At 35.0% G+C, this 16957-nt stretch overlaps 3 protein-coding genes, 1 non-coding gene and 2 pseudogenes across 4 annotated transcripts; 4 read left to right on the plus strand and 2 right to left on the minus strand.

Moving 5' to 3' along the window:
- The window catches only part of LOC104778994, a 4560-nt pseudogene extending 2429 nt beyond the window's left edge, over positions 1-2131 (plus strand).
- On the plus strand, positions 3338-4677 carry LOC104777147 (annotated as a pseudogene).
- LOC104778995 (putative F-box protein At1g31090) lies at positions 6924-8063 on the plus strand. The gene is made up of 2 exons (XM_019240230.1): positions 6924-7575; positions 7639-8063. Exons 1-2 carry the CDS (start codon positions 6924-6926, stop codon positions 8061-8063), a joined length of 1077 nt encoding a protein of 358 aa, XP_019095775.1.
- Positions 8425-10294, minus strand: LOC104777149 (uncharacterized protein At4g15970-like). Its single transcript, XM_010501359.1, has 3 exons — positions 9955-10294; positions 9297-9671; positions 8425-9131 (listed from the first exon to the last, which is right to left on the minus strand). Exons 1-3 carry the CDS (start codon positions 10243-10245, stop codon positions 8652-8654), a joined length of 1146 nt encoding a protein of 381 aa, XP_010499661.1. The 5' UTR covers positions 10246-10294; the 3' UTR covers positions 8425-8651.
- On the plus strand, positions 11028-11101 carry TRNAI-AAU. The gene has a single exon. It is a non-coding gene; the product is annotated as a tRNA-Ile (tRNA).
- Positions 11204-15157, minus strand: LOC104777150 (potassium transporter 10-like). Its single transcript, XM_010501361.2, has 7 exons — positions 14202-15157; positions 13781-14006; positions 13437-13682; positions 13297-13347; positions 12937-13197; positions 12682-12849; positions 11204-12581 (listed from the first exon to the last, which is right to left on the minus strand). The coding sequence occupies exons 1-7, from the start codon at positions 14358-14360 to the stop codon at positions 11290-11292; spliced, it is 2403 nt and encodes an 800-aa protein (XP_010499663.1). The 5' UTR covers positions 14361-15157; the 3' UTR covers positions 11204-11289.

The following is a 16957-nucleotide window of genomic DNA, read 5'->3' on the forward strand; positions in this document are numbered from 1 at the left end:
ATGGAATCTGGTATTTGGATAATGGTGCAAGCAACCATATGACAGGAGAGAAAGGATACTTTTCTGAACTAAATGAGAACATCAAAGGAACAGTGAAGTTTGGTGATGGATCTTGTGTCAGCATTGGAGGAAAAGGATCAATCCTTTTTGAAGGAAAATACGGAGAACAGAGACTTTTAACAGACATCTACTACATTCCGATGTTAAAGAGCAATATTCTTAGCTTAGGACAAGCTACAGAATATGGCTGTGATGTAAGAATGAGAGCAGATTATCTCACTTTACGAGATCCTAATGGATGTTTGTTGGTCAAAGTAACTCGTTCTCCCAATAGACTGTACAAGATCAGTCTAAAGATAGGAAAACCAACATGTTTACACTCAAGGATTGATGATGATTCATGGAGGTGGCATGCGAGACTTGGCCATATAAGTTTCACGACGATGAACTCTATGTCCACACAAGAGATGGTACGAGGTATGCCTAAAATCACAAGTAAGAAAGTACTGTGTGAATCGTGTTTGGTAGGAAAGCAAACGAGACATGTTTTTCCAACTGCAACTCAATATAGGTCTACACGAGCATTGGAGCTATTACATGCCGATCTTTGTGGACCTATATTACCAGCCACACTTGCTAGAAATCAGTATATCTTTGTGATAGTGGATGATTACACCAGATATATGTGGACAATCTTGCTCAAAGAGAAGAGTGAAGCCTTTGAGAAGTTTCAGTCGTTTAAAGCTCTTGTCAAAACGGAATGCGACAAGAAAACTGCAACTCTACGCATAGACAGAGGTGGAGAGTTTACATCAAGAGATTTCCAAGATTTTTGTAATGCAAACGGAATCAGAAGGCATCTTACAGCACCCTACACTCCCCAGCAAAATGGAGTTGTTGAGAGGAGAAACTGGACATTAATGGAGATGACTCGAAGCATTCTTAAGGCAATGAATGTTCCAAATTATTTATGGGGAGAAGCTGTAAGGCATTCAACATATTTGATCAATAGAGTTCCTACTCGAGCTCTAAAAAATCAAACACCGTATGAATGCTTAAGAGAAAGAAAGCCCAGTATCGAGCATCTCAGGATTTTTGGCTGCATCGCTTATGCAAAGGTAGAAGCAGAGCAGTTGAAAAAGCTAGATGATCGATCATAAACACTTGTCCACCTCGGTATAGAACCAGGATCTAAGGCATATCGACTTTACAATCCAACAACGAGAAGAGTGGTAGTAAGTCACGATGTGGTGTTCAATGAGAAGGAGTCTTGGACTTGGAAGGGAGTAGAAAACAAAGGAGATCAACCAGGGATGTTTCAAATGACATGGGGAGAAACTATAGACAGTGGACAAGGACCATTCACTGACAACAGTTCTCAACCCACAGAGGATCAAGAAACTGCAGAAGAAGAGGAAGTGCAGGATCATGAAAACATTGAAACAAATCCAGCTCCTCTTAGAAGATCAAGTCGACAACACAATCCGCCTAGTTATCTTGCCGACTATGTTCTTCTAGCTGGTCTAGAATGTGAAATCCTTCTCCTGTCGTTAAATGATGAACTTATCAACTATCAAGAAGCGAAAGAATCAATCGAATGGACAAAGGCTTGTCAGTGGATGATCTGATAGGTTGCTTTGATGTTAGGAATGAAAAGTTCAAGTTGCTAGATAAAACTTATGATATACTATGCCGCTATTGTGAATTGATAGACTATAAGGGTAAATTAGGTGTGATCAACTGGAAGTATGCTGAGGATGGTGGATTTCCCCTAGAATTATGTTTGTGGGTTCTAGAGGATCTCGAGAAACAGGAATGGTCGAAATATGCCTACACTTTGAAGTCTGAGGATAAAGTCGTTGAGGTTTACAAAAATCTTCACGTTGTTGGGGTCACTGCTTCAGGTGAAATTGTTTTGGCCAAGACAACGACATGTAAACCGTTCTATGTTTTCTACTTCAGTCCCGAAAGGAACACTCTCCAAAGTGTTGAAATCCAAGGCGTTAGAGAAGAGGAAGAATGGTATAACAATCCTAGAGTTTACTACTTTGTAGACCATGTCGAGGATCTTCATAAGTTCGATACTTTGAAGATAGCACATGCTGCAACATCAATAAACCCACCAGAATAGAAGCGTAACCCAACAGGCACCAACATCAACATCATCTTTACTATGTAGAGGATCTTAATATGTACTAGGCATACATCGCGTGACCTCTGTAAGACTGTAACTCTGCTCCACCTATGAAGAACAAATACGAATTATTATCCAACCGAGAGGACATGTCTAATCTGATCTTGGAAGCCAACCCAAATTTTAGCTGTGAGTGTGACTTCTCGTTTACATGTTTCGTGTGGGTTTTATTATTACGTTGACGTAGCATTTTGTTCTTTCTGGTTATCATGTCCTAATTGTGTAAAACATTACTTGGGAGTTGTGAGCAAAACTAATGCTTTATCTTACAAAATGCTTTAAATTTCTTTTAAGACTTCTACAAGTATTCTTGTTTGCTTTGGTTTACTTTTACGAACTTAATTACCTTGGAAAAGAACCTATTGAGGAAAAATTGGTTCAAGATAGCAAAAACATGTTTCAAGCATTAAGTTAAGACCTATCACCTCTTGTTGTAAACATCTTGTTTCTAATAGAAATTCTATAAAAAAAAATTGAATAAAATGGAAATTGTTAAACTTAATAGAGAGAATTAATTTAATTAGTTAATTATAGAATATTATTTAAGTAAAAGAAATATCCTTTACAAAAAAAAGATATCTTTGCTTTTTTAAAAAATATTGTTTTTATAAATTCTTATCCTCCTGTTTGGACCACCAATATTAAGTTTTTTTTTCCTAATTAATGTTTGGTTGAAAAAAAAAACAATCTCACCTTAACATACTTTAAGGTTGGAATCTAATTAATGTATTTATAATTAAGGTAATAAATATTGTTTTTATAAACTTTTATCGTCCTATTTGGACGACCAATATTAAGTTTTTTTTTCTAATTAATATTTGGTTGAAAAAAAAAACAATTTCTCACCTTAACATACTTTAAGGTTGGAATCTATAATATTTTGAAACTTTTAAGAAAAGTACATGTATTACCTTGTAAAGTAACTTTTGGAGGAAAACAAGTTAATGATAATCTATAAACAAGTAAAACAAAATTTGACAAATTTGGTAAAAATCTATTTTAAAAAATTAAAAATCTCTCCACTTTTACAATCAAAAACTTACACAAATTCATCTCCCAATTAATAACGCCCTAAGAGTTTTTCATTATATATAAAGTCAGAGTCTCTCTTTCTCCGACAAGCAAACTAATACAACGACGATTATGAATAGAGGAGCAAACTCAGTTTCCCTCCCCAATGATTCATTTACGAGATACTCTCGAGATTGCCAGCAAAGTCAATAAAGAGGTTTTCCTGCGTGTCGAAGCTATGGACGTCCATTATTTGCCGTAAAGATTTCACCGAGTTGTTCCACACCAGATCCTTATCTAATCCACGTCTCTTATTGATTAAGGTCCAACGAGGCAATCAATGGAGCTTCTTCTCAACGCCGCCTCAGCCTCAGAATCATAATGGGAAGTCGTCTTTTGTAGTAGCCGACAGTTTTCATATGAAATTCTTTGAAGGCAGAAACCCAAACGATTTTAGCTATGCTTCCGGTTTGATCTATTTCCTTGATACGCGGATGCGTGTGATATGTAACCCTAGCACGGGGCAATATGCGATCTTACCACCAGGATTAACGGACATAAGCTGTCTTGACCTTTTAGGGTTTGATCCAATTGAAAAGCAATATAAGGTTTTGGTCATATACAATAGAGTCGGTACTGAATTGGTTTTTCATATTTTGACATTAGGAACTGGAAAAATGAGGTGGAGGAATATCCAATGTCCTTCAAACCATGATCCTTTTGTTTGGTGTAAAGGGATATGCATCAATGGAGTTGTGTATTACTTAGCTCAACAAACTGATGAATTAAATGCAGTGATAGTTTGCTTTGATGTTAGGTCTGAGAAATTCAAGTTTCTACTACTACAGGTAGAACTCATGAGGTGGCCTACTAAATTGATCAACTATAAGGGTAAAGTAGGTGTGATAATGTTGGAGGATGGTTGTAAAGATAGATTTCTCCTTAAGTTACATATATGGGTTCTAGAAGATGTCGGAAAAGAGGAATTGACGGCATATGCCTACACTTTGAGGGATGAGAATAATGTGGTTAAGGATGACAGTTCCATTGGTGTTGTTGGGGCGACTGCTTCAGGTGAAATTGTTTTGGCAAACCCTTTCTATAAACCGTTTTATGTTTACTACTTTAATCTCGAAAGGAACACTCTCCGTAGTGTTGAAATCCAAGGTATAAGAGAAGGGGAAGAATGGTTTTGCGAGCATAGATTTTACTACTTTGTAGACCATGTTGAGGATCTTAGGTTTGATGTCATGCAGACAACATATGCGGCAACATCGTCTATAAGCCGACCAGAACAAAGCACATCATCAACATCATCTAGAGGAGATCATCAAGTGACGACCGTTGCTCACGAGAAACAAGATTGAGAGCGTTAATCTTTGAGGCTATGCGTCTTTTAGATGATGATTAAAATTTACTGGTGCCAAAACTAATTGCTTACTTTACTCCTCAAGCCAGATACTCCTCTTTGACATTGACAAGTTGATTATGTTGCTTGGCGTAAAAGAAACAACATGATCAACTCAAAACTGTCATGAAGTAGAACAATTATCATCGGAGATTGAAGTCTTGACTAATGATATATTGTAACGCCATATGCGAATTCTTTCATCCCAAAACTTGAGTATCAAGCAAAATAGCAAATCATAGATCACAATGGAAAGAGCTTGCAGCCTGTCGTAAGATTAATAAGTAACTTGAGCATTCAAAAAATTAAAAATAATAAACACTGAACAGATTAAAAACATGCTGCAAGCCCTTAACCATGAAATTATTAAAATTAATGGAAAACACAAAACACACACACCCCACAACACACATTTGCCATTTTTTAAACAAAAAAATTAATGTGCAATAAGATTCTTTATACAAATCATGTCGCAAGACTCGCAACCAAATGAGCAATAAAAATATAGAAATATAGAACATGTGCATTTTTTTCTTTCAATTCAACAAAAATTATCTTTCTTTTATTCTCATAACATTCATCGTTTTAAAAAACTTGAAAGCAATGATATATTATTGAAACGAAATGCAACAAAATATCATTTTAGTAAAACGATCTCTGAGTTAATATAAAGAATTCTCTCCTTCTGAAAAACAAATTATCTCCTATAAAAAAAATATCTGCTGAAAAAAATTTAAAAATCTCTTAGTTAACATACTTTGAATTTACCACAAAAGATTTAGCATAATTGAAGTTACAAAAAAACTAGACATATTGACGACTTTTTCTAAATGTTCAACAGTCAAGATTCTAAATTTCTTTGTCATACAAAAGGTAATATGATAGAATGTTAGGAGGACTAAGCGCTACTTGAATTCATAGAATTTTTATTGATTTATTGTCAATCAAACTACTTAATACTTGAATGATTGCAATACATATGTATTCTTATTTTTTAAAGAATCATTACAACCTAGGATTTAGAAGAAGCAAAGGCCATAAAGCTTTTAATATATGCCCTAAATATCAATAAAAATATGTAAATGTTTATGTAAAGTTTTTAAAATCATATTGGAAATTGGATGTTGAAATATTTCCCTTTAAATTCTGAATTAAGAAAACAGAGCAGCCACAACTTATGTGTGTTTCTCTCTTTACTTAGTTCTTAACGTATCACGTGCCTTGATCATCCTTATTTGTTCGTCAACCCTAGTTTTTTATTTTATTTTTCTCCTTCGTTGTTATTCAATAAGTGAGAACAACCTCGCTTACGATACAAGCATGTCCCAAGGCAATCAACGATGTTCAAAATCGATGAAAAGAGGAGAAAACTTGGAACCTATCGCAACTGATCTTATTCTTGAGATTGCCGGCAAAGTCAATCACAAGGTTTCATAGCCTGTCAAACTTCTCATTTACATGTTTCGTGTGAGTTTCAACGTTGGCTTAACACTCTTCTTTTCTGGTTATCCTGTTAATGTCCTAATTAATTGTGTTATGTTAATATCTTTAGTACTCTTGCTTTTAAAAAGAAAAAAAATTGTTTCGTAAAACCGCTTTTAATTCATTCTAATCTAAACAAACCTCGCAAGTCACAAGAACAATTGGATATATAAGAAACTGTACCGGTTCTGTCAATTTTGTTTTTTCCATGTAAATATGTTTCCTCAGATCTCTCCTAGCACGACAACCACCATGCATGTATATGCTTGGGTGCAATGTTAATTTTCATTCGCCCATCGAGCTTCAATAACTTTTTTTGTAAATATGGTGAACACTCGAGTTTATTGGTTAGATAAGATTACATATATAATTTATACATACAGAGGGTCAATGTGTTACCCAGAGATGTACCATTAATTATTTTTTAAAGAAAATAAAATACGTAAACAACTGTATATATGTGTTACACGTACAAGATACATTTGTGTCACAACTTTCGTAAATCTTACTATGCTTTAATCCAATATGTTCTCCTATAAGTTGGAGGGGAAAGCTTCAAACATTAAAAAAATAAAAGTAAAATACAACAAATAGTTTATAACTTTTGTTTTTAGTTTTGGCCCAATTGTTTTCCTAAATCCAAAATTGTTTTGTGATTATCCTAATTGATTTTTAAATTTTTTTTTCCGACCAAAAAAAAAAGACTAATCTGTCCTTTTCATTCCACGCATTGTTTCAATATATTTCCAAATCTCCCTTATAAAGATACCACAACCTCTCCAATTTGTAAACCCTATCTTCTCTCCTACGCAACACACAAAAATCTCGATGAAGAGAAAGATTCCCACCTCGATCGACTCAACTGATCTCATGCTCGAGATACTCTCGAGATCTTCAGCGAAAACAGTTTCAAGGTTTCGTCGCGCTTCCAAATTCTGGGAGTCAACGCTTCGCCGTCATTATTTCACAGAGTTGTTCCTAACGAGATCATCAGCTAGACCACGTCTATTAATCTCCCTTGAAAAATCCGGTGAGTTGATCTTCTGCTCATCTACTCAGTTACAGAATCCTGAGGATTCGTCTCTTGTAGTAACCGCCGAGTTTCATATTAGTTTCCCCGCAGATTGGCGTTTACAAAATTGTTATGCTGTCTCTGGATTGGTCTATTGCCTTAATTCACCGTTCTCGGTGGATAGATTACCTGTAATATGTAAACCTAGCACGGGACAACACGTAAGTTTACCAAAACCTAAAGTGACCAAGGAGTTGGTGCATAACTTTTTTGGGTATGATCCGATTCTAAAACAATTTAAGGTACTGGTCATGAGCCATGCTAAAGACGTTGCAATCCATGAGGCTTGGATTTTGACACTAGGAACTGCACAGTGGAGGTTGAAAAAACGGAGATGTCTCCATTATCCTTTGTCTGAGGGGATATGTATCAATGGTGTTTTGTATTATATAGGTCGAGTAGTAGAAGGTTCGGCTGTGGTGATAGTTTCCTTTGATTTTAGGTCTGAGTGATTCATGTGGATTCCGGAAGTTAATGGCATTGGACTTTGGTCAAGGCCTAGTGTTTTGGTTAATTTCAAAGGTAAGTTAGGAGGAATTCAGAGTGAGTGGCGTGCTAATGATGCTGTAGATGGAAGGCTTAGCCTTGTGTTGTCTTTATGGGTTTTAGAGGATGCCGTGAAGCGGGAGTTTTCGAAACGTGTCTACAATTTGCCGGAACTGTGGGAGAACCGAAACGTTAATGCCTCTGTTCACATTGCTGGAGTGACTTCTACTGGTGAAGTTGTTTTGTCGAGGGAGTATACATCTTCTAACCCATTCTATGTTTTCTACTTCAATCTTGATAGCTACACTCTTCGAAGAGTTGAAATCAAAGGATTTGAAAAGTTTGAGAGATATAGAGTTCGAACCTTTGTAGACCATGTTGAGGATTTAAAGTTTCTAGCAGCGGGCTAAAGTTTGGCTGCTAATGCATTAGAATCTTTTTTTTTTACAGGTTCGTTTGTGGACTTATCTACTAATTAACCCATTCGATTCCTTTTACCTTTTTTTTTTAGTCATATTATTTTCCTTTGAACTTGTTAATATTTTCCTAGATATCATCTCCATGATTCTTATGTTGGAGAGCAGATTAATTAAATTAATGTTTGAATCCACTTTGTTTTCACAAAACTTCTTTCATGATATATACTCTGTTGTTATCCCATGTCTTTTATTGTCTCAGAATCTCAACTCGACATCCCGGTCAAGGACATGCATAACAACCAAACATGCTGCAACCTTGGACATCATTCATGCCCAACCATGAGAAAGTAAGTACAAACAGGTAACTTGGATTCTAGACTAGGAAAAAAAAACTTGCATACTACCACTTTGCATGTACAAAGAAACAACAACTGGGGCGAGTTCAATCTAGTATAATGATTTTAAAAAGCAAATTTATCTTCGACTCTTAATTTGGCTATCTTTACTTAATTTCACCAACGTATAAAATAACGGCCGAAACAACCCATCCTTTTGTGCTTTCTGTGAAACATCTATCTTTCAACTTCTCCGGCAATTAATTGGCTGCCCAAACCCTCCTTTCCCGTTGCCATCAGACACAAAATTCGTCCAATCCTTCAACATTTGTCTTAAATCCTTGACCTTATTATCCTGTCCAATGCAACAATTCCCATGCATTACGCAAACTTTGGTAATATCCCAATCTCGTTGGCAAAAATTCCCAACGTGTGTCATATCGAGAAACCTCATTTTGAGTCCGAGTTTTTTCACGTACTGATCATCTTTGATCCGGTTAAGCACGTCCTGCTCGTTTTCGCGGGGGAATCTTAGTCTGGACTCATACCAATAGTTGTAGAACTCGATTGTTCTGCGGTTTGATATGACAAATTTAAATCCGCCATTGGCTGAATTGTGGGTGTCGCTATGATTCCCGTTGAAGAACACATCGCAAGCGATCTGAAAATCTGCATCCGCAACAAATCGAGGAAATGGATCTCTTAGCCAAATTGTATCCATGTCCTTTGGCAGAAAAAAAAAAAAAAAAAAAACAACAACAACAATATTAGCATATGTATATACAAATTCACTTTCAAGATAAATCGATCGAGATAAATAACCAAACTTAACCTAGTTGAATAACCAAATGTAAAACCAAAATCAAAGATGTAAAGCTTAGAGAGCTACCGTGAAAAGGAAGTTATATCCAAGCTTAAGCAGAGAACCTAAGAACTCGGTTCGGCGCCACATCATCTTGAGGTAATCCGGCACCATGAACCGCTTCTTGCTGGAGAAATCAACTCCGGTAGTCTTCAGAAAGAAGCACCGGCGGGGTAAGACTTCCAAGCACCGTGTGTAGGCTTTATCATCTAAACACACCACCAAAAGGTGGGGGAGTAGCCTCTCCGTTCCTATGCCGATTCGAAATCCCTCAAGAAACACATCAAACATCCAATTTGGCTCCGCCCACGCCTGATTCATTATCGTCACTATCACCGTCTTCTCCTTGGTCGCTGCTTCCCTTAGGACTCTTGCCAAATTTATCCTATCTTCTGCCTCAATCTATCAACCAAACAAAACTAGGTACTTGATTTAAAATGCTCAATTTAAATTCAACAACAAAATTCTTCAAAATTATATATATATATATATGTGTGTCTATAGTATATACTATTTTATAAGATAAATATTAATAATATATAACAATACAGACGTGTGTCGTATTATAAATGCAAAAAAAAAAACGAAAACTTGATATATAAATCGTATTTTTCGTGCATATATATTTGTATACGTAAACTTGATATATGATAAATATGTAGATCATAAAATGAAGGTTACAAACGTTATCAGTATTGTTAAGTCTCTGTTTGGCCGCGATCACCGGCGGCACAAACGCTGAAAAGCTTGAGATTTGCTGCAGCGGTAGACGCAGTGGCTGAACAAGAGACGTCAAATAGTAAACAGTTAGAGACAGCAAAACTGTCAAAACTGATAATAATACAATCCACTTAATCACTCTCAATTTTGCTTGAAGTTGCAGTAACATTTGTTTTAGCGGCTGTGGCTGTAGACTGTGGCAGCTGTTGATAGTGGTGGAACAACTGCTGGCAGCCGTTTTCTCAGTGATGATCATATTTCGAATATGGTCTTTTAAGTAATATCTCTTTCGCCTAGCATTGTTTAAATGTATTTTTGGACTCATGCATGTGTGTCGTTTTATAACATGCATGATCGGTCATTTTCATGTGTAATATCGCAATCTATAAATTAATTAAGTTTTCTAGTTTACTTTTAATAAAAGTTTGTTTCTTTTTTTGCACACTAAAAATAGAAATCTCAAATTTTTCGTTTCATATAATTCGAGACCTACATTTAATATTGTTGTGAAAACAGGTTAATGCGTCTCTATATGTATTAAATTTATTTGTTAATTGCAATTGTACACGTCAAAGAGATAAAGATAAACAACCAAAAAGAACAACCTTTTTGTCATTTGCGTTTATGTTTTGCAAAAGGAAAAATTGTACTAATATAAAACTTTGAAACTGTTGTGTTTTCTTTATTAGTATTTATTTCATTTTTATTGGAAACATAAGAAATGTGTATTTTAAAAGTTTCTTTTAATATAAGCTGTTGAGACCTATCTTGAATGTTGTTGTGAAAAAGATGCGCCTCCATATGCATTAAATATTTTAGTATTGGCCAAGTAGAATTAGTAGTAGTGGCAAGTGAAGTGAGTGTCTTTTTCCAAGGTATCGTGAACGTAACTTACTTGGCGTATAAAAGTAAATTAATACCAATGACATTTTTAAGCTCTACATCATCTTCGTACTTCCTTCCTATGGTTCCTGTTAACATGACAATGACATCACACTAATAAAAATAAATATACAACGTATCAAATGTCTAACAAATGGCCTATTAGCTCAGTTGGTTAGAGCGTCGTGCTAATAACGCGAAGGTCACAGGTTCGATCCCTGTATAGGCCACTTTTAAAATCTTTTATTGTTCATTTCAGGATTTTTGTTTTTTTAGCTCCTTTCCTCAAACAAAGAGAGACATTTTCCATTTGTATTATATGGTCATTTTTTTTCTTTAAACAGCTTCAAACAACATACTATTATATAATCAAAACAATCATGCCTAACATTTTACATGAAGCATCTATGCATTGTTTCTATACATAGAAAATCTGGCCGACATTTAAAAGGCTCTCCTGAGGAACATTGAAAATGGCACTGTTCTCTCTACAAATCTTCCTAAGAAACGCATAAACATAATCAATAGCTATCCTCTTGTAAAACCTCGCCTCTCTCCTAGCTCGGATCACTGTGTTCCCCATTATATGCACCACTCCTGCGTCTCTGCACCTGTTTATGAACTCCACCTCGTCCCCTACTCCGCTCATCTGGCTCGACCCTGTTATGGTGTTGCTCGTCCGTTTTGTTGCACCTGATGGAGCTATAACCGACTCTATAGAATCAAATGTATCAAACGTCGACACGTTCCTAATCTCGTTCCCATTCCCAACCCCGTCTCTGGACTGTTGTTTTTGGCTTCCACAGACACTGTAATCGTCTGAATCCGAGCAACCTTCCATCATTGATTCGAGGCGGACAAAAAGGAAGAGGCTTTCAAAGAGACGTTTCTCAAAGTCGTCGTCTTTCTTGTGCAAGTCTCTGTATCCATACCTGGCGACGCAGCGGAACATGTGAAAGTTTTTGGGTCCGATTCTTTTTACAAGGAACCGTTCTTCCTGGGGGACAGTGTAGACGGGAAGGTTCTTGACGCAGACAAAGACCACAACGGAGTGAGTTGCCGGCAGGTTTGTGATGAAATGAGAGAAAATGTGAGGGACTCCACTAGCTAGCTCGGTGTAAACAAGGCCTATCCCAGGAACACGGACAAGACCAAGGCTAGGACCAAGCCCAAGAATCCAAGCCATTGAGACTTTACTATGCATTTCAAACTCATACCTCTTGAGTGTTCCATAGTGCCAGACATACATGACGACGAGAAACGCGGCCGCGATGACCAGCGGAACCCATCCGCCTTGGTTAACTTTGAAGAGCACCGCCGAGAAGTAAGTGCATTCCACGGCAAGGGATAGAAAGGTAAATAAGAAGACTAGAACCCAATGGCATCGCCAAACAAGTATCATTATCAGCATCATGAGAAGCGTTGTCACGAGCATGACAATCACAACTGCAGTCCCATAAGCATTTCCTATCTGGTTCTGGTTCTTGAATCCGGCAGTGACAGCTATGCAAAGAATCATGAGGATCCAGTTGATGTCTGGAACGTAAATCTGACCAAGAAATTTCTGGGAAGTATGCACGACTTTAACTCTAGGGAAACAACCGTGAGCCAAAGCTTGCTTGATCAATGAGAAAGTTGCAGATATTGTGGCTTGGCTTGCAACTGTTGCAGCAGCAGTTGCAATGACGAACATTGGCCAATATACATTTTCTGCAACAAGGAAAACAGAAACTTCCATCAGAATCTACTGACCATAGAGATATCCCTCAACAGAAACAAAAACTTAACAAAGGAAGGAAGTATAACAGACTTGGAATGGATTGATAAAATGCGTCTTCTACATGATGAGGGTACTTTCTAAGGTACGCAGCTTGTCCACTATAGGCCAAAAGGAGGCAAGGAAACACAATAATAGTAAAAGCCAATTGCACAGCCGAGACTGGAAAGTGCGATAGATCTGCAAAGAGAGCTTCAATCCCTGAAAATAGATCGACACAACAAACAAACAAAAATGAATAACAAAAAGGGTAACAAGAAGAAGAAGACCATATATGATAAGGCTTACCTGTGATACTAAGCATAATGCCTCCAAGTGAGGTCCAGCGATCTTGACCACCTCTTTTAAAATATCGATATATATAAACAGGGGAAAAGGCTTTCAAAACGGTTGGGTCATGTTTCCATATATTGAAGATACCGATACTTGCAATAAAGAGAAACCAAAGAAACACAATGGGAGCGAAAAGCCACCCAACCTTATCTGTTCCATAATGTTGTACACTAAACAAGCTCACTAATATCACAACCGCAACAAGAACAACTACACCTGTAACAACAATCAAAAACCTAAAGTAATCAATTATCAACACTCGCATAAATGGGCACCGTACAAGATATAAGAGACTTAAAACGTAGTAATCAATACCGTTGTTTATATGAGGAAGGTTTACCCTGAGTCCACCCGCAGCAGATAGGACTGCAACAGGTTTAAACACAATGAAATACTTTCCCGATAGAGAGAACAAAAATGTATACATTTGGAAGGTCCGTGGATAGATACATTACCCGAAATGGCGGGAGTAAGGATTCCATCACCAATCACCATGCATGTACCGAGAAGAACGAGAATAAGTAGCGAATTTTTCCTAGAGGTGCCTTTTTCTAACCATCTCTTGGTTTTTGCAGCAAAAGAATGCTCATGAAATGTATTACGGCTATAAGTTGTAAGCTGTTCATCAGTACGGTGTTGGTTTGGAATTGTGCTCACTTTTGCATGTCTACAGAGTAAAGAATAGAGAGCAAATGTTCCACCTACTCACCAAAACAAGAGACAATTCAAATCAACACAAAACGCATAGCAAAAAACACCAAATGAGAGAATATAAGAACAAATAACATATAAATACTACCTTGACCATTATCGTTTGCTTTGCATACAACAAACACATATTTGAGGAGAGGGATGAGTGTGAGGGAATATATGATTAGAGATAGAGCTCCAATGATATCTTCAGGGTCTTTGATCCCACGAGGAAATGTATTATAGAAAACATATAGAGGAGAAGTTCCCAAATCTCCATAAACAACACCAAGACTCTGAAACGAAAGCTGCAGAAGCAAAAACGCCGAGAATTTCTGCACAAAACCGTAACTACATTATACCCCCAAACTTAAAAATTCTCTCTGTATGTCTCTATACCAATGCAGGTAGCAAACTAGCAAACAGTGTAAGAGATACTAAACAACCAAAACCAATACAAATCAACACTCTAAGGCAGCTTAATTTGATATAAACAAGACAAAGATATAATCAAGAATTATGTATCTAACCTTTTCTTTATACATGTTCCTGAGCTGACCAGCTTCTTCATCCATATTTTGATCAAGTGTCTGATCCAAATCCCACATAGTACCTCTCCCATCAACACCCTCTTCATCAATCTCACCAGTACCACCACCAATTGATGATGCTTCTACTCTTGCCGCCATTTCTACTTCCTCAAGGAAACTAAAAATCTAATCTTTTGACTCTATAACACACAAAAACCCAGAACCCTAAAATCTCCTCTAAATCCTCAAAACCCAGATAAAGATTTTCAATTGTAACTTTTGGATTCGATCAATTTAAGCTATAGAGATCAACATTTGTATCATCTAAAACCAGAGAATCTACACACAAAAAAATCCCTAAAAGGAGAAATAAAACAATTAATACACAAAAAAGGTAACCATCTACTTATGTCCTGCATCCCAATTTTGAACTAATAGACACAAATCCAATTTAAAGTTTAAAACTTTTCTCTGAATTTTGCAAATATTAAAAATTTCCTATAGAAAAAAAAAACCCAAAAAAGTTTGGATTTTTATTATTATTCAAAGAGAAGCCTTAAAAACTGAAAATTCTTCAGTAAAGAGGAAAAATGTTTTCCACGTTCTGGAGAGAGCATTAACGGTGTTTGGTGGGCCCTGTTCAATTCGTTACCAATGAATCAAAATTCCACACTAAACTAAACCCAAGCTGGAGAATGAAACAAAGATGATCGAAGCTATCGAAATGACCAGACCAGTTTTGATTTTGTTTTTGAGTTTTACAGGTGATGATGATGATGATGATGATGATTAAGAGAAACGAAAGAAGTAACTGATTTCTTTTTTCTTTTTTTTTACTCTGGTTTTACAGAGTAAAGCAACCAGCTTTTTTTAGAAAAAGAGAGAGAGAGAGACAGGGAGGAGGAGGAACTGGGGTTTAGATGACGAGGAGGATGTGGATGTGGATGTGGATGTGGATGCGGATGCGGAGGGATTTACATAAAATTAGCTGTTCTTTTTAATTTAACTAGGTTTTAAACTCATGCTACGCATAGATATATTTGATATATTTGGATGAAAACTATATATAATTGATGATAATAGTAAAATATTATCTTATAAAAAATTTAAATTAGTATTAAGAAAAAAGTTAAATTTCAGATACACAATTTTTCGAAATATAAAAATCAATTATGTTATAAAATCAAATCTTATAAAAAAAAATCATGAATTTAACTCGACATCTAGGCGAGGCGAATTAAACTGATGACCTCAAATATCCTAAACCATTTATTTGACCACCAGAAAAACAAAACAATTTAATCATCATAAATTTAACTCGTTTTCAATTAAACGCTACCACCTATGTTTTCGTGTTTTTTATTCAATGTTTTTTTATTCTTCATATTCTTTCTTGTCATTTCTACTGTCAAATTTTGTGGTAATCGTCATCGTTACTTTTACCGTCTGGTTATTCGCTATACTCTTTTTCTTCTTCATCCTCATCAACTTCTTCACTTTTTTCTACTAAAAAAACCTTTTTTTTAGACTACCACACAACTTGTTAATCTATCAAACTCCAAGAACAAAATCATTTATTTTCTCATAAAAATAAAAAATAAGATAAAAAAATTAATGAAAAAATATCAACTTATCTATAAAATCATACACAAAAATATGTTTTACAGCTCATAAGAAATAAAAAGCACAAACTTAGATAAATAAAATAATTTATGTTTTACATAAATATTTATAATATTTTAAACTTTTAAAAGTTTTTGAAATATAAATTTTGAACATTTTAAAAAGTTTCAATATTTATAATATTTAAACTTTTTAAATTTTCAATATTTTTAATATTTTCAAATTTAAAAATTATAATATTTATAATATTTAAAAAGTTTTTAAAAGCTAAGAACTTTTAAAAGTTTCAATATTTATAATATTTAAACTTTTTAAATTTTCAATATTTTTAATATTTTCAAATTTAAAAATTATAATATTTATAATATTTAAAAAGTTTTTAAAAGCTAAGAACTTTTAAAAGTTTCAATATTTATAATTTATTTTTTTTGAAACTTTTTAAAGTTTTAATTTGATCAAACAAAAAACCGGATCAAACTGAATATACTTTTAAACTTGGACGCGTGATAAATCAAGATTTTCTGTTCATTCGTTGTTGGAAGCATATTAATCTTATTTATACTGGTTCTGAACTATTGTCTAAAATTTTTATAGCCGATGTGGGATATTGTGCATAGTTTTTTTATTTCCATAAATTTAAAATTTTCCTTTTTCTAAAAAATTCTGGAAATTTAAAAAATGTTAATGAATGACATGTCAAATCCTGATTGGTTGTTTAAAATAATTTTTAATATATAAAATTCTGGAGATTTTAAAAAATGTTAATTAGTGAAGTGTCTAATTACAATTGGAAGTTTAAAATCCTATGTGGACGCCTTTAGGAACTTATAGCTCCTACATTTTATTAGTATAAATTTGATTATTAGCGTTAACACTTTTAATTATATTTTCTTTAAATTCGGATTTGTATTTTACTAAAACTGTCTTTGTCTTTTGGCGACATTACCTAATTTATTTAAATTTAATTCCATGTTTATGACTCGTGTTTTTACTTTTTTTCTTTTTTTTTTAATTTGTTAGAATCATTACAGAGATACAAATACAATTCATTAGTATTAGTAACTTAGCACTATCCATTATTAGTAGTGGGTAGTATATGTGGAAGGTGCAGCCGTGCAGGAAATTTTTTATTT

This window comes from Camelina sativa, chromosome 3 (genome assembly GCF_000633955.1).
Source record: "Camelina sativa cultivar DH55 chromosome 3, Cs, whole genome shotgun sequence".
NCBI classification, from domain to species: Eukaryota; Viridiplantae; Streptophyta; class Magnoliopsida; order Brassicales; family Brassicaceae; genus Camelina; species Camelina sativa.